This window comes from Saccostrea cucullata, unplaced genomic scaffold (assembly GCF_032062105.1).
Source record: "Saccostrea cucullata isolate Sc308-1 unplaced genomic scaffold, CSIRO_AGI_Scuc_v1 ctg1819, whole genome shotgun sequence".
NCBI lineage: Eukaryota > Metazoa > Mollusca > Bivalvia > Ostreida > Ostreidae > Saccostrea > Saccostrea cuccullata.
This window is the reverse complement of record NW_026937349.1, coordinates 45,391-70,307: the sequence shown is the minus strand read 5'-3', so window position 1 is coordinate 70,307 and position 24,917 is coordinate 45,391. Positions and strand designations below refer to the sequence as shown.

Here is a 24,917-nt window from a genome sequence, read left to right as displayed (position 1 = left end):
ATTACGTATTAGTATTCCCACATCAGCATCACATTAAAATGCCTATACCCTCATCGTAATCCCTAACCCTAACTCTAACTGTAAATTAGTATTTATTTGTAATGGTTGCTTGTGTTTCTCCCTAAGAATTTCTAAGATCTCGTATTTTCCTTTCTTAAATAACAATATTTTTTGGTATCATATCAATGTCAATTTGTGCAGATAACTATGCTTCGTTAAGCAAAAGCAGGAATAATCACTGATAAATAGTAAAAAGTCTAGTAAACATCTGTGAATTATGATTGAGGGGTTGCTGAAAGGCGATGGAAAAGTCTCAAAAAGGATAATGAAAGTCAGCGAAAAGGTCATAAAAGACAACTGAATGTCTGCCAAATGGTTACTGAAAGGTACCTGAGTTCTGGCTGAAAAATAACTGAAAATATCGTTGAAATATACAGGGTGTCCCAAAACATATGTTACACTTCTAATTATCTATAACTTTATCAAACCAAAAGCTATCACAAAGACATTTTGTCAACATCTAGTGTATTAGTATACAATTTATCTGACAAACGTTCGGGAAATTCTGTTTAGAAGTCAGGCAATTATAATGTCCGAATGACGTCATACTATTTCTTTTAATATGGAACCTTCGTGTGAACAGCTGTAAGAAATTGTAAAACTCTACTTTAGGTCTAAATTTGCTACTTTAGTCATTAGAACCATGAGAAAACAACATCCTGTGATGAAAATGCTCAACAGAATACTAATGTATAGGTTGTGAAGGTAAAGGCACCATACACAACACATAAGGTACTAGAGGACCATGGAGTGCTCGTACTAAAAAGGACATCAGTACCATTGATAGAGTTTTTGTTACTTTACAAAAACCATTAGACGGGCCCGGCATTAACAATAGCATCTTGGGTAAATCTAGTATTCATAAAATACTAATATTTGATTTAAATTTGATTCCTTACAAGATAAGTGCAATGCAGCATTTGAAAGAGACAGAAATTAGAGGTTGATTCGAGGTAGATTAGAGTTTACACATTGGATCTGAATTAGACCCGACTCTGAAAATTTACAGATGCATGGTTTTCTGATAAAGCCCACTTACATTTTAACAATTTTGTTAAAGTGAATCTTAAATTCTGTTGTTTGGTAAAATCCAATTTTAATGTGGAAAACCTCTTAACTGTTAGAATGTTAATTTAAAGTTTGGTAAAAGAAAACTTTAAAAATCGTATTCAAACAATGTTTATTCAAAGGGAAGTCATTTGAAACATGCTGTTAAATGACATGTGTAATTTTATAGAAAAAAATGGTAATGATTAATAAGAAAACTTTGACAAATGTATGCTTGACAAAAAAATCATAACAATTTTAATATATTATTTAAATTTCATTAATGTACCTTGAACATTTTTATAACGGTTTAAAAGTGTAAAATATGTTTTGGGACACCCTTTATGTGCCATTTAGTGATTGAATGACCACTGAAAAGTCAATAATAGCCATCCTAAAATTTTCAGTGAAAAGCCGTTTTCTTCCTGTGGTTTTATTTAGCATAAACCGAGAAAAAGAAACACAAAATGAGTTTATTCTAAGAAATATGGTAAAGATAACATCATTTAATTACTGTTCAAATCAAAATAAAAGATTTATAACATAAAAGTGAAGCAGTGAAACCATGGAAAGTAGGATTCAAACAGGCTTAATATTTCTAAGATTAAATGTTAAAGAAGAACGTTATCATCTTTCAGGATGACCCAGTGCTCTCGGATTTCAAACTGTGAACATATCCTGATACTTGTTGAAAGAAATCCTTTACTTTCTGAAATCCATTACTCTTTGTCTTCTCTGAGGAGATAACGTTAACAGCTTCTTCCCGCAAGTCGTTATTTTCCTTTCTTTCTTGCTTTTCAGATTTCTCTTGTAATTCTTTTATTTCTTTATTTCTGTTCTTTGATATTTTTTCTAAATAAGCCTCTATTGCAGCCTTCTCCTCATAAAGTTTGTTTAAAACATCGTTAATTTGTTGCTCCCTCTCCTGAATATTGCTTCTTGTGAGACAAATTTTATTCTCTATTTCAGTTAATTGCGATTTCATTTTGTTTTCTTTTTCCACGAATTTTTCACCTATTTCTTTTTTATAGATCTCATATTGTTCTTGTCTTATTTTCTCTAACTTCTGTTTGATTTCCTCTTCTAAGACCTTCATATGTCGTTCAGCTTCTTGAAACATTTCATCAGTGTAATATTTCACCGATTTTTTGGATATGTTATCATCAATAAGTTGAAGAAGGACATTCACTTGTTCATTGACATTTTCAATATCAGTTTCCCTATTATTAAAAGCAACACATCTGTGACCACAATTTCCAATGAGTAATTTAAGGTTTGCAGGAGCAGTCGATATAAAATCATCAAGGGATTTTTTCTCAAACTCTAAGTCATCTTTTCTTGTGAAAAGAATGATAAAATACTCATATACTGGATCCCCAAATAGCTTCACAAATGCCAGAAATGATTCTTCTTCCTCTTTTGTGAAGCGAGCAATATTGAGAACAAGAATAAATGCATGTGGACCAGGTGAGGACATGGTAATACATTTGACAATTTCATTCTGGACAGTCTCGTTTTTTAAAGATGTATCAAAGAGGCCTGGAGTGTCGATGATCTGGATTTTTCTGTTAAACCTATATACGCTTTTTGTCGAACATTCGTCGTTTGTAGAGGACGAAGAAGATGAAGATGGGAAAAGCTGTTTTCCCAAAATTGTATTCCCAGTAGTGCTCTTTCCAACACCTGTCTTACCAAGTAAAACTAATCTTAGGAAACCTTCTTTATCTTTCTCGTTTGCATCCTTTGTGGCTGTAAAAAATAAATAAATTATTTCTGGGAATACAGAAATGAAAGTACGAGGGGCATTTCAAAAGTCCTGAGAACTGTTTAATAAAAAATTAACCATTTTACGGAAATTATTGAGTTTGATATCATTCGAAAGAACAGAAAAATACACACATATTGTGACGTCACTTTATAATTTTTATGACGTAATAACCCCGAAAATGACGTCATACTTCCGCATACTTACAATACTGGTCATAAAAATGACGTAACAAAAGACACAATTTCATCAATGTAAAATTTTAAAAACAACTTTTGCTCATTACTCGGGTGCAAGCTATCGGACGTAAATGACAGTTAGTAGAATCTTTACATAGACTACAATCTATCATATGGTGGTCTATTTCAGAGATCTTCTTGTTCTGAGATGGTTTAAGCAATTGTCAAACATCGAATGTTTTTATCGAATCTTGCTCAAAATATTGCGTAAAACAGACCCAACTGTGATAATAAGGCAAAGTTGGCAATCAAAGAAAAATATACGATCGTGTTACTACATTTTATGGCATCAATTCGTCAAGTGTTTTAACCATATTTGTCGGATCGGTGAAGGCTCAAGAGAAGTTAAGTTTAGTGTGCCCCGTATTTTCTCGTAAAATCTAAAATGGCGCGGGCGCAGTTGTAACCCCGCCGTACCTCCACATATTCACGAAAATTAATTCATGGGATTTAAATAAGATTTTTCATGTCTATGTTATTTATAAACCGTTTATGGAGTCAAAAGTCAAAAGCATTACTGAGTTTTGGGGCGCCGAAGTTGAATTAATGAGAAAAATACGCACAGAACCAAGTCAAGGCCAAAACTTTTGTACATTTTATTTGTAAACGGTAAGAGTACTGTTACTCAAAATATATTTCTTGAAAACTGCATTAATATACTTTAGTTTTATACAGAAATTGTTTTATTTAATACAATAGAGGAGTATATAAAAACCGAAAATCCAGTCGAATCATGTAACTTGAAATCTTGGATGAATGTCGATGATAGCATAACCGGACATAAACCGCGCTAGTTAACAAACCAAACAATGAAATATAGTATTGTTGATAAACAGTATTATTATACTTCTGTTAAAATGTTTCCTATATAAAGTTCAGAAAGTAAAATAACTATCTTTTACAGTCTACGTATAGCAAAACTATACCCCGGGGTATAGTTTTTGCTATCCACCCTCGGAAAATTTTCATGCAATTTTTGCCGCCAATTTTGATTTACAGCGATAAATCTATTGTCTGATGATGTCATAATGAATTCAGTAGCACTGTGACGTCATCAGGATTTCAGATTATTCTTGCAGTATTATCTTACTCCAAAAAAATTCTAACCTCAAAAATTATATTATACATCAGTATAATAAAACGCTTATCCACTGTTTGTGAGTGGGATAGCTCTTTTATCAAACCCTTGACAGGGACTATTCCCCTCGGGCAAGCCCTCGGGGAATAGTTCCCTGTCGCAGGTTTGATAAAAGAGCTATACCACTCACAACCAGTGGATAAGTGTATACTATAGTCCTACTCTACTTCTTTGCAATTGAAAATTTTCTTTGAAATATATTTTCAAATAAGCCTTTGGCAGCACTTTTAAAATTGTGCCATGTGGATAAAAACGCGAGTTTTCAGTATGCTAAACATTCTATATTCTGACGTCATTTTTGGAGATATTACATCATAAAAATTATAAAGTGACGTCACAATATGTGTATATTTTTCTTATCTTTCCAATGATATCAAACTCAATAATTTCTTTAAAACGGTTAATTTTTTATTAAACAGTTCTCAGGACTTTTGAAATGCCCCTCGTATCATATCATTTTATTTCTAGATTTCATTTCCTCCGTGAGTTTTAAAAATAAACAATGACGTATCACTTTTATATCCACAAAAATATATTCATTTTATAGCCTTTTTTCTGAGAAAGACATTTTGATATGATGGCATTTATTGAGATAGCAAACAAGATCAGAAGTCCATTTAACAAAACAATTTAGAAACAGGGCTATCACGGACCTTTAAAGCATCAGAGTAGGGATTAGGTGCCATAAAGACGAATTTAAAGGATAATCTTGCAACAATTCAATGTTTACACAGGTGTGTTAAAAACAATAAGATATTCCTGCTTGACTCTATTGATACCTGATAACGTCATAGAATGCGAAATTACGTCAATTTTACAACATATGTTTTTATGATATAGATATTTAGGGATGTTATTGAATATTTCATTAATATCTAATAATCTAACTTCTAATACAATGCAATTTTTTTTTCATTTTTGGGACATTCAGCTATTCATGTATCTCGGTCGTCCTAGTCTGTCAATCCTATCAAAAATAATGCGAAAGAACAAAACAAAGCAGGCATTTCTAAACATAAGATTTGCACAGATCGAAAACTTCGCTTCTAATTTATTTGGAAAGTGCTGTCATAATCGATTGGTAGGCATAATTTGAGGTCAAATCTCGAGTTATATGAGAAAAAAAAATCCAAACATTGGATTAGGTCTAAATCGAATGTATGGAATAATTTTTTCACCCACTCAACAATGAGATTATAGCAGGACTTTGTAGGCATAATAAAAGTTTTAAAATATATATTAGGTAGAAGTTCAGAGAATTTATTAAACCCCATCATAGTGTTGTTCTGTTAGATTTTTAATTAAGTCTATTTTGCTATAAATAGCTGTAATGTGATCGCATGATGCTTGTTCGCTCCTTTGTCGCAGTCACTTTTTGGGAGTTGAACTATGTTAAATCTCCCTTGGTGATCACGCATTTAACATGCGCCATAATTTGTGTTGATTACATAGAGCCGAAAGCGAGGCTACTGTGTCGACCGATTTACTCCGATTATACAGAAAACATGCATAATCATCCGCCACAAATAGTTCATGTCAGTTTCTCCTGAATTGATCTAATTTTTTATAATTTAAAATGTATGTAAATGTAATGATAAAGAAAACTTATTTTGAATATTACATTTCGTTCAAAAATACTAAATTATAAAGTACCTAAAACGTTTTACGTATTAGAACTCATTTTTAGTGTAGCGTCATCTATAAACACTGAAAGAGATACAAACGACAACTCTGCATACTGACAGCAAGCAGTAAATTAGTCCGCCCAACTTCCGACGGTCCCGGATTTTAGAATTTTAGCAATTTCTTCGGTGCACAGAATTTATTAAAACTTTTCACTAACATTTTCTTGGATTAAATGAATTCATTAACGCACAAAAGGTTAGGAAACATGCGTATTTATTACTAAATCAGCAGTTTGACTGGCCAAAAAGCGGTAAATCTAGTATTTTGTTATAAATGTAAAAACCAAAAAACGGACACCGATGTTTTCGTAGAATCGCGATTTAAAGCAAAAAAATGAAGTATACATACAGTGAAACCTGTCTAATCCGACATGCACTGGGAGACAAATTTTGTGTGGGAATACACAGGGCGTCAGATTGCACAGTGTTAAATACAAGGAAAATGCTCAAATTGGAAAGAATTTTAACATAGGAATTATTTATTATTTGTGTCGGATTATTCAGGTTCGGATTAGACAGTTTTCACGGTATATATATTTTTTCTAAATGAAAGGAAAATCTCAATTACATATCTGCTAATAATTAATAATTTGTACGCACACAAACCATCACATATACCACTATTTTTTTGTTTGGTATTTAAATATTTGTTTTTAACTTGGTATTGCTTTTTTCTACACAGAAATAAAAATATATAACTTCTGACGTACTCCAAGTATAATGTTGTTATATAAAACTTATTATGTTTTTGTTTGGTATTTAAATATTTGTTTTCCACAGTGTTAAAAACAAGGAAAATACTCAAATTGGAAAGAATTTTAACGTCAGAATTCACAGTGTGTCGGCTTTTTCAGGTGTCGGATTAGACAGTTTTCACTGTATATATATTTTTTCTAAGTGAAAGGAAAACCTCAATTACATATCTGCTAATAATTAATGATTTGTACGCACACAAACCATCACATATACCACTATTTTTTTGTTTGGTATTTAAATATTTGTTTTTAACTTGGTATTGCTTTTTTTTTCTTCACAGTTATATAAATATATAACTTCTGACGTACTCCAAGTATAATGTTGTTATATAAAACTTATTATGTTTTTGTTTGGTATTTAAATATTTGTTTTCCACAGTGTTAAAAACAAGGAAAATGCTCAAATTGGAAAGAATTTTAACTTCAGAATTCACAGTGTGTCGGATTATTCAGGTGTCGGATTAGACAGTTTTCACTGTATATATATTTTTTCTAAGTGAAAGGAAAACCTCAATTACATATCTGCTAATAATTAATAATTTGTACGCACACAAACCATCACATATACCACTATTTTTTTGTTTGGTATTTAAATATTTGTTTTTAACTTGGTATTGCTTTTTTCTTCACAGTAATAAAAATATATAACTTCTGACGTACTCCAAGTATAATGTTGACTTCGTGTAATTGAAATACATTTTCATTCACAGAGAAGTTTTATATAACAAACCTGTTAGTTCTTAAAAGGATGCTGTGTGAAAATCCACATTTTATCAACATTGATATCATTCCTGTGAAACTGAAATTTTCATAACACATGGGTAAAGGTGCCAAGGAAAAATATATTACAAAGTTGAAGATGAACTAGAGGTACTGTGAGCTGTGAATTATACAAATGATCAACAGCCTTTAATATGAATTCATATAATGGCAGTGTCTATCTTTTGCAATGGGAAACCCAAAATATGTGTAGGATGAAAAAGTAATAGAAGGTGCACAACGGCAATATTTAATAAAGATTCTATGAAAATTTCATTCAGTGGTGTAAGAGGAGTTGTGGATAAGAGATGGGTATACCTGTAACGTAACAAACAGATGGACGGACATCATGATTAATAAATACCCTCCTGCTTTTCAAGCAGGGCGTATAAAAAGGACTAATGAAGCCAGGCAAGCATTATAGCCCATGCATTTTTTGCTATTCAATGTCTCTGAATGTCTTTCGCAAGATTCTTGCAACACAAAAAATCTGAAACAGTTGTCTGTATTTGAAATAATGATATTGTTCAATCACTTAACCTCCCGATCAAATATTTTATTTTACACTATGTTCAACTCCCGTGAATACTTTCAGTACTTTGATTTTTCTTTATGCAATTGGTAATTATAATAATAATTTACGTTTTCTCGGTGAATTTAGAATTGATAAGAAACGAAAATTTATTAAAATCCTTACAAACAAAGGTACACAGAGGATTCCAGTTAATGTTTTATCAATTAAGCATGCTTCTTTACAGATAAAAACAGTGGTGAAGGAGAAACTTAAAAAATAATGTGCAACAATATAAACGAGAAGTGTGAATCATGCGTTGATGCTTAAATATTCCAACCAAAAAACTTAAAAACTTACGACGTTTTCAACGTTAAATACAAATATTTCCCACCGTAAATTATAGTCCAGGCTTTTTTAATTCACTGACAGCTGCGTTTGAGGGGTTTAAAAAACTTGTAAACTTACATACCTTGTCATTTGTCATAAGCAAATTAAAAAAAATATCAATCTAATAAAGTACTCTGAAGTTAATATTTAAAAAATGCTCGAGGTTGTGATCAACAATATCTGTGCTGCTCTCACTTCGGGATATTAAATTTTCGATCAGGTTATGTTTTACCTGGAAATGCCAGCCATGTGGTTGGCGTAGTCTAAGCTAAGGTGTGGTAGCTCTATGGTATTTGGCTTCTAAAACAATGCAATGTCCTTATTATGATTATATTTTACAACATGCAATGTATTGTATAATGACTCATTTTCAGTTGGCGATAGGCATCGGGAAGATCAGGATCAAGTCACCTCACCGCTGTCTGGATGCAACATTCTACAATTGTTGAGAAACCGAAGGCTGGCTTGAAGTATGCAGCTCAAAGTCCTTAATGGGTGCTTAAATGTAGGTAAATGGTAGCTTAAGGATGGCTTACAGGTCCTTAATGGTAGCTTTTAGAAAACCATTAAGTCACCATTTAGCTACATCAAGGTAGACTTACAGGTGCTTAATGTTCAAACGCCATTAAGCTACCATTAAGCTACCATTAAGCCATCATTAAGCCACCATTCAAGCCACCATTACATTGTCGATATTACTGGTTTTATCGGTAAAAAATTGATAGCGAATTGTCATCACAAAATATAAATGTCGAGTTCACACATATCTTGATTTGGTAAAAATAAGGAAAAGAACGAAATTAAAAAAAAAAACCAAACAAAGAAAAAAATCACAGCACACGAAGCGCGAAGTCATGACCTTTCGATGAGGTGGTCATTGTCTTAACCATTAGCCTAACACTGCTCCTTATGTCTATAGGAAAATATTTAACATTTATTTTGCACAAAGATTGTTTTGGACTAATAAAAGTATTCATTTTGTTGAATGTTTCCAAAGTCTTGAATTAATTTATTAATCAAACTACAAACAGTTTTACTTATGGATCTTTCTAAAAAGGCATATAGCACATTAATATTTCTAAACCGTTGAGTTCGGCTTTAAATTGTAAAGAATATTAGGAGATTTATACATGTAAGCTTAAATCATGATTTAAATTAAATTAATTATAGATAAAACACAAAAAAATCTATCATCGAGAAAATGAAAATTTCATCGTAAATATTCTGCGGACATTAATGGTTTTTGTGTCTAAAATTTAGGCCTAGTGACAATCCTCGTTTGTAAACATGTACGAGTTAACTGGTTATTTTTACAAAAACAAAACGTTCTTTAGAATATTGTATTCAATTAGAATCCTTTTTGTATCATAGTGGGTATCAAAATAATTGTCCTTTTACAATGAATCATTATTTTTAATTTGTTATATGCTTGCATTAAATTTAATTTTTTTAAAAATAATTGATCATCAAAATCTGATGATGTACGTTGTGTATGTATAGTTTCTGTTTGTTGACCGGGGGCGGTGGACACCTAATTAAGGTCTATTGTCTAACCAGTCGGTATAGTGTACACTGTTAATCTGACCCGTTTCCCAATGTGTATAAATCTGGTTGGATGTCATGTTTAATCTGATCGGCTGTTCTTCTGAAAATTGATTTTGAAATAACAATCATTGAAGACCGACTAGATGTTGACAGATACTTACCGCTGCATTATATAAGAAAAATTTCGAATTAATACAAATTATTCATGATGTAAAAGTCAAACTTTCAAAACTAAACATTTTTATACCTGTAGCCCCAGCCCCTCACCCCCTCCAAAAAAAAGACAGATTTTTTTTCATGAGAACATGACTTTTTATTTCTGTGAATTCTGTAGCGGAATGTTGCTATTAACACGTGAAATAAAAATACCAGCTTTTAAATAAAAAAGTAATATATTTTTGTGTTCATGGATAAAGATAATTTTTAGAACAAATTGATTTTTGGTAGTGAAAAATGAAGATATTTCACAGGGGGTTTTCCCCAGTGTGTAATTATATTATTATCTATTTTTTAAAACAAAAATCCTATACACTAATAATAAAAACAACGTATGTAATAATAATTTATTTTTTAAAAAAATCATGTGCGGTAATAAATTAAAACGTCTTTTTATTAATACTGTAAATGATAAAATTTTTTTATTAAAAACCGGGAGCAAGCCCCTGTGGCTATTAGAAAACTTTTTTCTCAGTGACCGAGATTTTGCATGTTGAAAGAAATGTTATATAAAAATGACGAACAAGACAAAATTATAGATCACACACACACGCACACACACACAATAGATTTTGCATAAATGACATTGAAATACTATTAACTTACTAAGTTAGATCAAAGATTCGAAATAAGATGCGTTTAAGTTTAATGATGTTTGACCATTAAGTCACCATTAAGCTCGGCTAAAAGGTGGCTTAATGGTGGCTTAAGGGAGTTAACTTTAAGCACCATTAAGTCACCATTAAGCTACCATTAAGCGATTGCTTAAAGGTGGTCTTTCGTTTTGTGTTTTTCGTCATCGACGTTCCATGTGCGTCGTTACATGCAGGATAACAACAATGATCGCATCCCTCTTCCTGGTGTTTCAATTGAAGTGAACCTTCGTGCGTTTGACAACAAACTCCCTCAGGAAGTATGGCAAACCCCACAACCTTTGTGTGCGCCATACAATAAAACAAATGAAGTGAAGCTAAGTGCTGTTTCTTTTATCCCGTAGAATATTTCAGTTGAAGCTACCGACTAAGCAAAATTAGTTACCAAGATGTGAAATCAGTGCAAAACACTCGAGCACTTTGACCTGTTAGTGAATCATTTCCTAACAGAATCTAGAATTCAAGCTGAGAATATTCAAGCGATAAATTCACGTAACCTAGAGGAATCTGGGAACGCTTATACCGTGCATATGTGAGTGTAGAAACTATCGAACTGTAACTTAAGTAGTACAAAAAAAAACAAAACAATTCTGTGGCTCTCACTGATGGTGCTCGCAAGAAATTCCATGACTTTTCTGATCTAGCGGCAAAAGTGACATCAGTGAAATGTGCTCCAGTATTTGGCAAATTATTTTCATACAATGACACGTCCAATGATATCAATGAGTTTGTTCACAAATTGCCAAACCCATTTCGGGAAAAGAGGGGTTTCAGAATGTGATATATACAAGATAAACAATTAAGTTTACCAAGCACCATTCTGAGTGCTTACGAAATTTCTTAGAGATCTCGCACGAGTGTGTAGTGATCCCAGCCTGGTGTTCACGACTTCCTCTATTAACGATAGTCATGGAAACTCATAGACAGCTCAGCAGAGGAACAAGAATGAACTACGAAACTCTTATCGTCATATAGTTATGTCTACTAAGAATACTGATGATATAACAGATTTGAATTCTTACATTTTTAATATGAGTTCCTCTATTCAAGGAACTAATTCTAGTCATTCACTAAAGGACTGTATGACATTCCGCGAAAAAATATTCAAGGGGCGTAAGGATTACCTATACAAGAATGGTTATTGTTTAAAGTGCTGTGTTTTAAGGATTCATCTGCTGAAGATCTGTATAGAAACTGTGAAATGTGACACTTGTGGTTCTAGGATTATATTACAATTCTTCACACCGAGACTGGGCCTGGAGTAATTCACGAAGGGGAACAATTTTGAGTGAGACAAGACGGGGAGAAATTCCAGCTAAGTACATACTGTGTAAAAGTATGTGGCACTCAATACAGCACCAGCAAATCCTGTGCGAAGATCCAACTTGTGTTAGTGTACTCTTTGAGTGACGAATGTCGTGAACGCAAGATGTATTTCAAGATAGACAACCAGAGTAACAAATTATGATATTATGTGAGTACTTCAAAAATCGGGCTACATAATTAAGCAACTTTGACATGGATAACGTTGCACTACGAAATTATTTATGAAGACAATATACGACATGTTATTGTGTAGTGCTAATTCAAGAATACGCAAACAACTAAAAAAAATGATTGCACCAAATTTTGAATACGCTAATTTATGAACACGTATAATAGCTACTGCATATCACGTGTTGGGACAATGTTTTGGAGAAGAGAGACTTCATTACGGCCATGACAATAACACTTTTAATACCGGCTTCCTGCTTGGAAAGGCCAAGATTGGTCGGTTCATTGGCATACTCTTCCACAACTTGAGTTGTGTGCAGCGGTATCAGCTAGAATTTGCAGAGTTTGTGAGAGATCAGCTGAACATTCCACCATAGGACTTCAGTTTCTTCATAGACAGTCGAATAGTATTTGGCTATATCGCGAATGAAAGTCACAGGTTTCATGTTTATATTGTGCTAAGAGTGGCACACATTCTATTCTTTTATAGTAATAGTAAAATGGAGATATGTTCAGTCCTAGCTTAATCCAGTGATGCTGCTTCCAGGCATGTACATCCTTCTACTCTTCACCATTAAAGTTGTATTTGTAGACCACACACTTGGCTCAGCACTCCAACTGAGAACTTTGAATAAATGGATTCAGAGCATCGTACCGAAAATCGCCCAGATGTAACCTCCAAGAAGACAGTCAACACATGAGGCAAAACCTTCAACTGGTCAGACTGAAGTGTTTTCTGAAAGATTGTGTTATTGGGACATGCTCGTACGTGCAGTTGCCAACTTGAAGTTCAGGACTAGACAGTTTAAAAATACAAAGACAACTAACCTGGTGGTCCCAGTGACCCAGAACTCTTAAAAGATTGTGACCGTTCTATCTTTACATCTGCTTAGCGAAACGTGTTCAGTGCCAAAGATCAGTGTATAGAGGATGGTATAGACATTCTGCATTCTAGTGCAATCATTCTTTTATGCCTAAGAATTGGAGCAGAAGTTCTGCTACACGTTAATGGACGATTAAACAACCTGTCTGTTGATGTACTAAATGATCACAGGACATGCGCAACTCTAAAAACCATCATGTAAGTTAACTTATCATTCGTCACATCAACCAGAGGATATTTCTACAAGGAAGACAATTCAGGAAGAAAACTGTACGTTCCCATGAATTCTGGGTAATTGGTTCAAGACGGATGACTACTTTAGTTATAAAGAGCTACATTGTGTGTCGTAAGTTTGTGGACAACCAAGATGACAGCATAAGACACATCGTCCGGATGATCGATGTAGACCATGTCTTCCATTTTCTTAGGTACCTGTCGGCAATTTTGACCCCTGGCCTGTTGTGTAGTGTCGAATTAGGGATGGAAGTTCAAGTTAGAAAGATGGTTTATATTGTTATTTGATTTGTTACTAGGACAGTTCACATCGAAGCTATTGAACAACTGTGATGAAGTTGAGTTATCTTCTGTATTTGATTTGTTATTTTATGTGTAAACAGTTGTAATTATATCCCAAGTTTGTTTCCATAGAGTGAAACAGTGTTTGCAAACAGGACTATATTTAGTCGGTTTGATCAGGGAGAGCCGTGACTGTTAATCAAGAGTACGGCCACGTTTTGATTTTGTCGTGTAGTTGAAGTTTCATGGCGAATTCCAGAAGTTAGTCTGGTAAACGGGTAACCAAAAAGTCTGTAATTTACTTCATGTGCATTTCTCCAGTCGGTAAGCTTTTTACTTTTGTAAATATTTTGTGTGTTTTGTAGTAAAGTTGTGAGTTGTGTAGGGGTTTTAGATAGAGAAATTATTGTTTCAGTGCGAAGGGTTTGTAAGTATAAACCCGGGGCTAAAGTGGGTTATAGGACCTCTGGAGGGCATTTGAGTCATTGGTTGAGACGGGGGCCAAAACAAGTTGACGACAAAGGTCGTAGTGTACACGGACAGCGTGTGTGTAGTGGAGTTGGTGACAGTTATGGTAGTATAGAGGGGAGTGAATTTTAGTGCTATCCAGTGGGAGACCTGTGAGTCCAGGACTGGAACTAGAGGGACGCAGTGTTGGTAGTATGGAGGCCCAGTGGTGTTATGGTTGATGTAACTGTTTTTCTACGAAGTTGAATAGCAAAATTTCCTATTCAGTTTTAAAGAAATTAAGCATTGAAAAGTTTATTTAGTTTCAACGGATTTCAGATTTACAGTTATTATTTAACTAAAAGTTATTTTTTCTGTGAAAAATCTACAGTGCTGAACTTTCTATTTGTTAGTTTCCTCTTATAATTACAACTGATTTGTGAAGTCCAGCATTTTATTTATTGGCTATAGTTTTTGTTTCGAGTTAAATCCTTTATTTCATTGTCAATATTATCTGGTTTTCGATTTAACTTACCAGTATATTTTGTTTTCTTTGTGAGAGAGGGTGCGTGAGCGCGCGTTTGTTTTGATATTTTCTTATTTTGTTTTGTCTTTAAATAAATATATTTTGTTTTGTTTTGCAATATATCTTCAAATTCTACAACTACAATGTTTTGAATAATGAACCACATTAAGTCTGTGGTAGGTATAGGGCTATTTGGCAAAAAAAAACAAGAAAGAAAGGGAATTTTCAGAAACAAAAATTAAAATAACATAAGAAAAGTAGGAGGGTCATACTGAAGATGAATGCCAATATGATAAACATAATTTAAAAATCTTTATTTCACAAGAAGTAAAAGTAAAAGTGAAATAAAAACATTTGTTATCGGTCAATACGTAACAGTGAAGAGCTCTCACTTCCTTTCAGAAATTGAGGACACTAAGGTAATCTTTAGGAGTAAAATGTCACTGCTTGACGTGTACACATGTTCTTCTTCTAAGACCGTATAAACGGAAATTAATGTTGTATTGCTTGAAGTTGTTGTCGAAAAATTAATAACTAATTTCACTGTTCGGTTAACAAAAAACGCTAAAACCGCTCTTATTTTGAAAGTTTTACCGTTGATTAAAGGGACTTGGTGTTTTGGGCATTATAAGGAACCTATTATCTGTTAACCGGGGGTCTTCACAGGCATCATACAGTATTTAAAAGATGTTGCACGGACTAACAAAAATGCGACAAACATAACTTTTTAGTGAAATATTATCGCAAACCATTCACTGCATTTTTTTAAAATAAATATTTCCAAAAATAATACGAGTCCAAAAGTAATGTCACAGTGTTCATATTTTTTATATTTGGCGTCATATTATATAAATGGTGCCTGTTTTGTAGGGTAACATTTGAAATTGACACCCCAAGGAAAACCATTGTCAACCGACGCGTCAGCGGAGGTTGACAATGGTTTTCCTTGGGGTGTCAATTTCAAATGTTACCCTACAAAACAGGCACCATTTATTTTATTATACTGAATGTCTTATTGATTTAGGACGTCAGCAAAAAAAAACAAAAAACGTCGATCGTCTTTACGTTCATGTATAGAAAGCTTTCACACTCACAGGTTCACTAATCTCCTTATTGTTTGTGTGATACTCGAATTCGAGTCATTTATCATATAAAGTTTCGTTATTTCTGGCTCGCAAGCATGTTCCTACACTCGCAAGCATGTATCGTCTGTCGTTTGTTGTTTTCAAGTAAGCTATATGGGACGCAAGCTTTTATTGACTTCAAGTTAATTCCGGTTCTTTCAAACGCGCAACTGACGTTTTGAGAATTCTACGGTGAACCGTACGCGCATAATTTCCACGCATGTGGCATTACCGTTGTGTTACCCGTTGTCACGTGTGTTGCTAAGGCTCAGGGTAATCGAACGGATTGTTACCTGCGTCTAAACCAATCAGATTTTAGTATTTAACATGAAAGTATAATAATATCAAATACAATATACCAACAGATGCACAAATATAAATCTAATAAACACTTAACGAGGCAGAGTCTAATTCGAGTTTTCGCGCTTTGCGCATGTTTTCGCGCAGCTTTGCATTTTCATGTAGTCGTTCGTGTGAGGTAGTATCAATCTTTAGTTTTTATTTTTCTAAATCCAGAATTAACATTATAGAAACGCATATTAGTAGTACATATTATATGCAAGTGATGAATTTCAATTTTATCGCTGAATGTATTTTACGACATAAATGACAGCTCTACCAGTTTGCGGTATTGACGTTCCTAGCAGAAGACTGGGAACGGTGAAGCGGTAAAAATTTCAAGTATGACTCGTACTCGAGATGGCACGGGGCGTTTGAAGTCAATGACGGAACATCGCAGGAAACGAATAAGTAATTTACAGAAATCCATTTCTTTGCAAAATGACTCTTTTACACCAGCTGCTGGCAGCGCTTTATACCTTGACCATTCTTATCAGAGCACTTTACAGCCTCCCGATGTTGGGAAACTATCTCAAGATGCATTTGATGATATAAATGAACTTTTTTTTTCTGGCAAATTGAAACCATTGAACTCATCACGTTTTGTTATTGATTTACATACTTTCTGTACAAATATGAAATGTACAGTTTGTGCAAGAAATGTTTTGTTGGAGGACGCGGTGGGAGTTTTGCCTGCGGGAGTTAGTGGCCATTAAATAGTTAAATGCTGGTCATGTTCCGAGTTTATACGTGTGGCGATGGACAAGACACATAGTGGGAAAGGAGATACCAATACGGGACCCAAGATTTTTGATGTAAACACCAAGCTGCAACAGGTAAGCCTAATGTGACAAAAAAACCTTGTGTACAATATATGTAATTTTATAAGTCTATATATCCAAGTATCTCATTGTTTTGGTTATTTCCTATCTTTTGCATTGCTCTCACAAAATAATATATAGGTTAAAAATCAAGGTGAAAAAAATGAATTTTAAACTTCAAGTTTTTGAATTTCACTTTCAACAAATACTTGATAGTACCCTGTATTATTTTCCTTCTTTTAAATAATAAAAAACAATGAGGAAATATATGTAATTAAAGTAAATTTAAGTTATTACAATTACCACAAGAAAGTTGTTTTCATTTAACAGCAATGTACCATATTGGAATTGGGCTAACTCAGATAAACAACTTTTTGTCAGTGTTAAATCTTCCAATGCCTGCATCCAAGACAGTACAGAGGAGATGTGAGGAAGTTGGCTCTACACTTGAGAGGTTGGCTTGTGAGTCAACTGATAAAGCCCTCCAAAGAGAAGTTGAATTGTCAACTGAAGGTATTGTAAGAGATACTTCAATTTCTATCATGCATAGCAAATCATTTATATATGACTGGTTACCAAACTGAACATGTTGCAACTTTCATCAGAATCTAAATCAAGTTGGTAAATGGTTATGTTATGATATCAAAGAGCCCAAAAGGTTGACTGAACAATATGTTTTTATACAAAATTTCAGGCACAGAAGGGCTATAAAAAACAGTTTTTGGAAATGTTTTGTTGTGGAATTAGTAAAAAAAATATATGCTAGGAACACAGTTAAATCTGCAGTTTGAACATTATATTAGAATTGCTCATCTTTTCTTTATTGGTCTTTTTTGCAATTTCAAATTACATATTCTAACTTTATCAAACATATTGTAGTTTCACCACTTTTGATGTGTGCTGATCAATCCACTGGAATTTCAGTAACAGCCAGTCCTGATCAAACTGTCAACATTGGTGCTCCTGCCCAAGGTAATTACTTAACAGATGAAGAATGTATTTAGCTTTTTCTGATCAAAAATTGACTGTTGTGTGTGGTTGTTGTCATTGAAAACTTTTCACAGTGAAATTTATTTTCTTATATCTAAACTTGGTACAGACTGACAGAGTATCCTTGGATAACGTGGATTCAAGTTTGTTCAAATTAGGGCCACACCCTCTACCAAGAGGACTTAATTTCAAAATAGTGAAAACATAATGAAAGATGTATCTGCTCGTCCAGCCCAATATTTTATTTCTTAGACTAGAGAGGTACAGATCTGCAGTTAGTAGAACCCTCATACTACAGATATGTTTTGCAATACCATATACAATATTTTTGTCATTGTTCTGCAGTACATGTATACTCAAATATCTTTTAAATATGATTGCATAGTCCTAATAAATGCACGGTAAAAATATGAAGTTCATATGTAGATCAAATGGTTCTACATTTAAGGAATGACCCAAAATTCTTTGCCAACTACTTCGAGTATAACCTGGTTAGGGTCACTTTATGCTTTATGATTTGCAAAGCAGATTATAAAAAAGAGTAAACCAATCCAAACCAGGTTAAAGTCGAATAATTTGGCCACAAATTTTATTCTTTTCTTATAATTTAATTTTAAAATCATTGAACAACTACATGTATATATGGGTGTAAAATAGTGTTGCTTTTTATGAGTTCAAATTAGGTGCTCAATGATTTAAATGTTGATAATGGAAGCAATGGGGAGCAAGGGGAGGTAATAACTGATACCTAGACTTTGCAGCCATGGTGTTTGTTTACATGTGTTAAGACCAAGTTACTGTTTAAAATTAAAACTACATTTAATAAATGAGGAATTTTCCATGAATCCTGAGGACTGGAAATGAGAAGATTGCATGGATACAAATGATTCAGCTGGTTGACAATGGGATGTGTCCTCATACCAAACCAGATTATACAGAAATAATTTGCATTCGTTTTTGGATATTAACCAATCAATGGCTAGAATATAGACAAAATTTAATTATAAACTTTTCTTTGAACCAGCAGTTTAAAAACATTATATACTCACCGTCAATGGAAACGCAACACCCTATTTTTAGGTTGAAAATTATATTCGAGTTATAACTATGTACCAAAAAGTTAGGTCAACTTTTACTTTGCCAAATCAATTATTTAACGATTGAATGAATTTCTTTCCACTACCGGAAGTTGCTTTCTAGCCCTCTTAACAGAAATCAAAATTTTGCATTTTGAATAAAAAATTTAACAATATTTTGGGTTTTCGAGGTTTTGTAGCTGTTAATCATAAGTCTTGTACTAAAACGCCGGGGAAAAAATTCTTCTTTCTTCACCGGAAGTGATGCCTATATTTCCTCAAAATGATTGATTTTCATTGCTAATGCTAAAAATTCTCAAAATAAAGAAAAAAAGAGTGCAGATGCAAATGTACACTATATAATTACTCATTAGGCGTATGTGTTTCAATAGCATAAATGAAAGTTTCTTGACCGGAAGTCCAAAAGTTGCTACACTACGCCAAGTTAGAGAAAATTCGACCGCAGTATCGGAAAAAACATGCTTTTAAAAATGCCCAAGAATATTAATTTCGCTCAGATTAAGATGTCTATAAACCTAATGCTTGGTAGAAATCTGGCTGAACTTGTTGTATATGGCGGACTAGCACGTTTTAATTAAATGGTCGGAAGGGGGGATGTTTTAAGATTTACCTGGTATTTGTTTCTTTCTAAGATTAAAAAAAACATTCAATGTTTAAATTGAGTATTCATGTTTTGAAAATTTACTTTTTAAAGATATATATTATTTTTTTATGCTATCATTAAACTTTAGAAGGTAACACATAACTCTTAAAACATCCCCCCTTCTTGATTTCAGTCATTTTGAGGAAATATAGGCATCACATTACAATTGTTTCGGTATAGAAAGCAGGATTTTATCCCGGCCTTTTCGTACAATACTTATGGTTAACAGCTTCAAAACTTTGAAAACCCAAAATATTGTTAAAATTTTATTAAAAATGCAAAATTTTGAATTCTGTTAAGTTGGCTAAAAAGCAACTTCCGTTAATGGAAAGAAATTAATTCAACCGTTAAATAACTGATTTGGCAAAGTAAAAGATGTCTTAATTTTTTTGGTACATAGTTATGACCCGTAAATAATTTTCACCCTAAAAATAGGGTGTTGCGTTTTCATTGACGGGGAGTATATTAGAATTGCTCATCTTTTCTTTATTGGTCTTTTTTGCAATTTCAAATTACATATTCTAACTTTATCAAACATATTGTAGTTTCACCACTTTTGATGTGTGCTGATCAATCCACTGGAATTTCAGTAACAGCCAGTCCTGATCAAACTGTCAACATTGGTGCTCCTGCCCAAGGTAATTACTTAACAGATGAAGAATGTATTTAGCTCAACTTAGCTGAAGGCCAGAGTGAGCTTTTCTGATCAAAAATTGACTTGGTAGCTGTTGTTTGCGGTTGTTGTCATTGAAAACTTTTCACAATGAAATTCATTTTCTTATCCAAACTCGACACAGAAAATCAGGTTTGTTCAAATCCTGACCCCCAGGTATAGGGTGGGGCCACAATGTCTGTCTGTCTGTTTCAACTTTAACCTATAACTCATAACTATTCAATGTCAAGGGCAAGTGTATACCACTTTATTCTACATCCCATTCAAGAATTGTGTTTCAGTCGGGGGCATAGAGTGTTTCATAAACACATCTTCTGGGTTGTAATTACATGTAGCTGCAGAACTGTAGCTCTCTGAAAAGATATATATTGATAGACCACTGAGAGCTACAGTGCCAGTACCCATTGAAAAAACTGTATATTTATTGCGCACAAAAAAGTGCGCTATTTCTGGATTAATTCTTCAAAATTCTTACCTCAATTGCAAAAAAGCTAGATTTGAATAAAATCTTTACTCCTCTATCAATTACTTTTGTAGTTAACATTTGTACGAAGCGCGTTGGACCCAATATCTTACAAACCAAAATGGCAGTATAAATAGGCAAAATTTTCAATGATCTGTATTTCAGGACCAGGAGGGCTATCAAAAACAATTATAAGGAATGTTTAGTTGGAAACAGTTTAAAATTCTGTAAGGAACACACAGTTTATATTTTATAGTAATATTTTGAAATGACAGTTTTTAAAGCATGGAGAAATAAATTGAAAAACAGCACACTTATTTGTGCGCAATGAATATACATTTTTTTTCACGAGGTGGAACTCTACCTCTCCAATCTATCAATATATATTTTTCGGGGAGCTACAGTTCTGCAGTTAGGTTGTAATATCACCATAATATATAAAATGAATTACTTTTTAGGTGAATTTCCAGAAACAGCTACTTTACCAGTGGAAAAGTCAACAAAATCAAGAACTGGTAAGATTTCCTTCTGTCATGAGTACACTCTTTCATCATCCAATATACCAAAGCATGTATTATTCAAAAGCCAACATGTACATGTACCTGTATATTATTTTAGTTAGATAAATGGTAATTATTTATACATCCACTGGTAATTAAGTTAACATCATTCACTGCTTTACATACATGTACAATGTTTTGTAAATTTGCAGATTATCATGAAATAACAGCATCAGCAGATGGAACATACCAAAGACGTGGATCAGGGAGATGCCACAATAGTCTTTCAGGTGAGATTTCAAACTGAAATTAAGCTCACCTGGCCATGAGAATCATTTTATGTGTAGATTAATGTATATAGGATCTCTCATTTGTAGTTGGATATGAATTTTATCCAACGAGATGTGTTTTTTAGCTCTTCTGAGCCAAAGGCTCAAAGAGCTAATACTATGGCCATTTGTGCGGTGTGCGTTAACTTTTTAGAATATGGGCCATTACTCAAGAACACCTTAGCCAATTATTGTCAAATTTGTCACAGGGTATCCTTGGCCCAAGGACTACCATTTATACTAAAATTAGGGTTGGCACCCTAAAAGAAGGGGAGATAATCATGAAAATAAAACCAAAAGTACTGGTTGCTAAAAAAATCTTCTTCTCCAGAACCACCTGGCAGATTTTCCCCAAACTTACAAACAAGGATTGGGATATGTTGAAGATTAAAAATTGTTCAAGGCATGACCCTGGGCAAAGGGCATGGTCTCAAGGTCACTTCAAAGTTGACCAAAATTTTCACTTATTAAAAACGATTTTTGTTTGCTAAAGAGACTAGGATCATCAGATCTTGGAAGTTTATGCATCTAAGGGCTTGACATCATGTTAATACAAAAGTAGGTCACAGTGACCTACTTTTCAAATTTTACGGGCTTTTGTTTTCAAATTGATTTGGAGGTATATTTTGGACACTTTAAGGCATATGATCATCAAACTTTGTCAGTAGATGCATCTTGGGTTTTTGGAGAATGTCTACCAAAAAGTACGTCAAAAAGTAGGTCACAGTGACCTACTTTTGTCATTTTATGGCTATATTTAGATGTTTTGGGTACTTATTGGTTTAAAATCATCAAATTTTGTTATTTGATGCATCTTGGGTTCTCGGAGAATGATGATCAATATATAGGTCACGGTGACCTACAGTACTTGTTACTATATTTAAGTATTCTAGGGTACTTATTGGCTTAGAATTGCCCAGTTGTTCTTGAGAAGAAGTCGAAAATGTGAAAAGTTTACAGACGGACAGATGGAAAGACAGACGGACAGCTAGACAGACGGACGGACGACGGACAAAATGTGATCAGAAAAGCTCACTTGAGCCTTCGGCTCAGGTGAGCTAAAAATGTAATTTTCTATTTATCATATATTTAAAATAATAAATATTTGAGTTCACTCAAAGTTGTTAAAGAGAGTCTCATGTAAGATACATTAAAAAAATCAAAAAGAGCCAATTTTAGGTCAATTTAAAATGGATAAAGACTAAAATTGAAGCACATGAATTGATATTATTATTTTCAATAAATTTCGTTGATTTGTCATCAAAAATGGTTTTGTGGGCAGTTTATTTCGTTGGTTTGAGAGAAACCCTATTCAATATATAGTCATATAAAATTTCGTGAGGGATTTAATTTTGTTGATAATTGTTAACAACGAAATAAACGAAATTTAATCCCCCACGAAAATTTCTGCTTTTACAGTATGTAAATTTAATCCATATGCATGTGTACGACCCCCAAGGAGCTGGAAGGGAAAAAGCAAATGTATTGAATTCATATAGGCATTTACCATGATCTTGATCTCTGAGGGATCAAAGAGGGGTCCATAATGGGGGAAGGGGTGATTTAACAAAAAAAATAGTTTTAAAGACCTGTATTTCAACTTATTTAGGTGCTGCTTCTCTCATCGGTAAGAGAACAGGAAAAGTAATAGCCTACACCGCTCGTTACAAAAGATGCAGGATTTGCGACATGGCAAAGGTGCAAAAGAGACAACCAAGACAGCATAGATGTAGAAAGAACTGGAGAGCCTCTGCAAAAGCAATGGAGCCAGACATGGTTGTAGAGATGTTGAAATCCACTAAGGAGAAAAAAGCTGTGGTGACGACTTTGATTGGGGATGATGACACAACGGCGTTTAACAGAGCAAGACAGGAAGTTTGCTCCACGATGGAGAAAGTGTCAGACAAGAATCATGTCAAGAAAAATATTTCTTCTCAACTTTACAAGCTGAAGCCAAAGTATAAAGAACTATCAGTTAAAACGATAAATGCTCTAATGAAAGGCTTTAGTTACATGATATCGCAGGCAAAGGGGAACAAGGATTATATTAAGGAACGACTACAGTCAGTTGTGTTACACCAGTTTGGAGATCATAGCCATTGCAAGACTTGGTGTTTTATTTCTAAGGATCCTACCAGGAAGCACAAAAACTTACCCTGGGGAGTCGATCTCACTGATGTCAATTTAAAGCACTCACTGTTAGCAGTTTTCAACAACCTGGACCCTGAGAAGTTGTGCAAGCTTGATAGTAGTAACAGCAATGAAAGTTTTAACAACACACTAAGATCTAAAGCCCCAAAAGACAAACATTACAGTGATGGAGGGAGTTTGGCTCATCGGTTATCAGCTGCTGTGTGCCAGAAAAATGAGGGATATGGATATGTTTCTACGGTATTTTTTAAAATTGTTTACCATTCTATGCTCTTTACATAAACATAATTGGTTTAATATTTAAAATATAGAGCAATCACTCGGTATGGAGTTGTGTGCCTCAACATTAATTAGAGCTATATAGGTCCGCACCATTTATTGTATTTTTTGATGAAATCTTATCAGTATTTATAAATTAGCGCATCACTGATGTCCCTGTAAAAAGCTGTTACAATATGTCATGTCAAGTCTTCTTTAATAAGTACACATACAGTATTTAAACATATAAATTGTATTCCTACATTTGTTAATTAAGAAATGGTTTACTTAAGTACATAAAGTTTCAGTGAATTACTTGTTTTACTCAAATTACATTTACATGTAATAAGTAGTTTCTATTCATAAAAAATAATTTTTATGTCATTTTGTTATCTACATTAGGTTCATAAGAAGCTTGGACTAAGTCCAGGAGAATCAAGCTGTTTGTGAGGACCAGGTTTTTAACAAGTATATTACACCTAGCCAGGGAATTTCAGAGGAGGCCAGCAGAATCACTGGAATTAACTTTGATACCACAACCAATGAGCTGTACCACAACAATGAAGCTGTACCCCATAGTCTTCCACTTCAAGTCCTTTTGGACTTTATACAATTTTTGATGTTACTGGGCAAAAATTGTGTGTTAGTAGCTCACAACAACAAATGTTTTGATTCTATCATATTGTATAATCAGTTGAAATATTATAAGATTTGGAATCACTTTTGCAAGTATGTTGTTGGGTTTTGTGATACCTTGCCATTTTTCAAATATTTGTATCCATCTTTTGAAAGTTACAAGCAGGAGTATGTTGCTCAGAGATTATTGAGTGAGTCTCACTCAGCTCACAATGCCTTTGATGACTCTAAAATGCTTCAAGCCCTTGTAAAAAAGAGTGAAAA

General features: G+C 33.6%; 2 protein-coding genes across 2 annotated transcripts; one reads left to right on the top strand and one right to left on the bottom strand.

Annotated features, from left to right (window-relative positions):
• Nucleotides 1–2,121: 2,121 nt before the first annotated feature.
• On the bottom strand, nt 2,122–13,560 carry LOC134248000 (GTPase IMAP family member 7-like; the record flags this gene model as incomplete). Its single annotated transcript, XM_062730419.1, has 3 exons — nt 13,477–13,560; nt 12,505–12,586; nt 2,122–2,856 (listed from the first exon to the last, which is right to left on the bottom strand). Coding segments are annotated over exons 1-3 (901 nt in total), but the record flags the coding sequence as incomplete, so codon positions are not given.
• Nucleotides 13,561–16,436: 2,876 nt separating this feature from the next.
• LOC134247999 (uncharacterized) lies at nt 16,437–24,467 on the top strand. Its single transcript, XM_062730418.1, has 8 exons — nt 16,437–16,503; nt 17,244–17,426; nt 17,793–17,885; nt 20,189–20,281; nt 21,238–21,294; nt 21,492–21,569; nt 23,218–23,999; nt 24,420–24,467. Exons 1-8 carry the CDS (start codon nt 16,437–16,439, stop codon nt 24,465–24,467), a joined length of 1,401 nt encoding a protein of 466 aa, XP_062586402.1.
• The last annotated feature ends 450 nt before the right edge of the window (nt 24,468–24,917 follow it).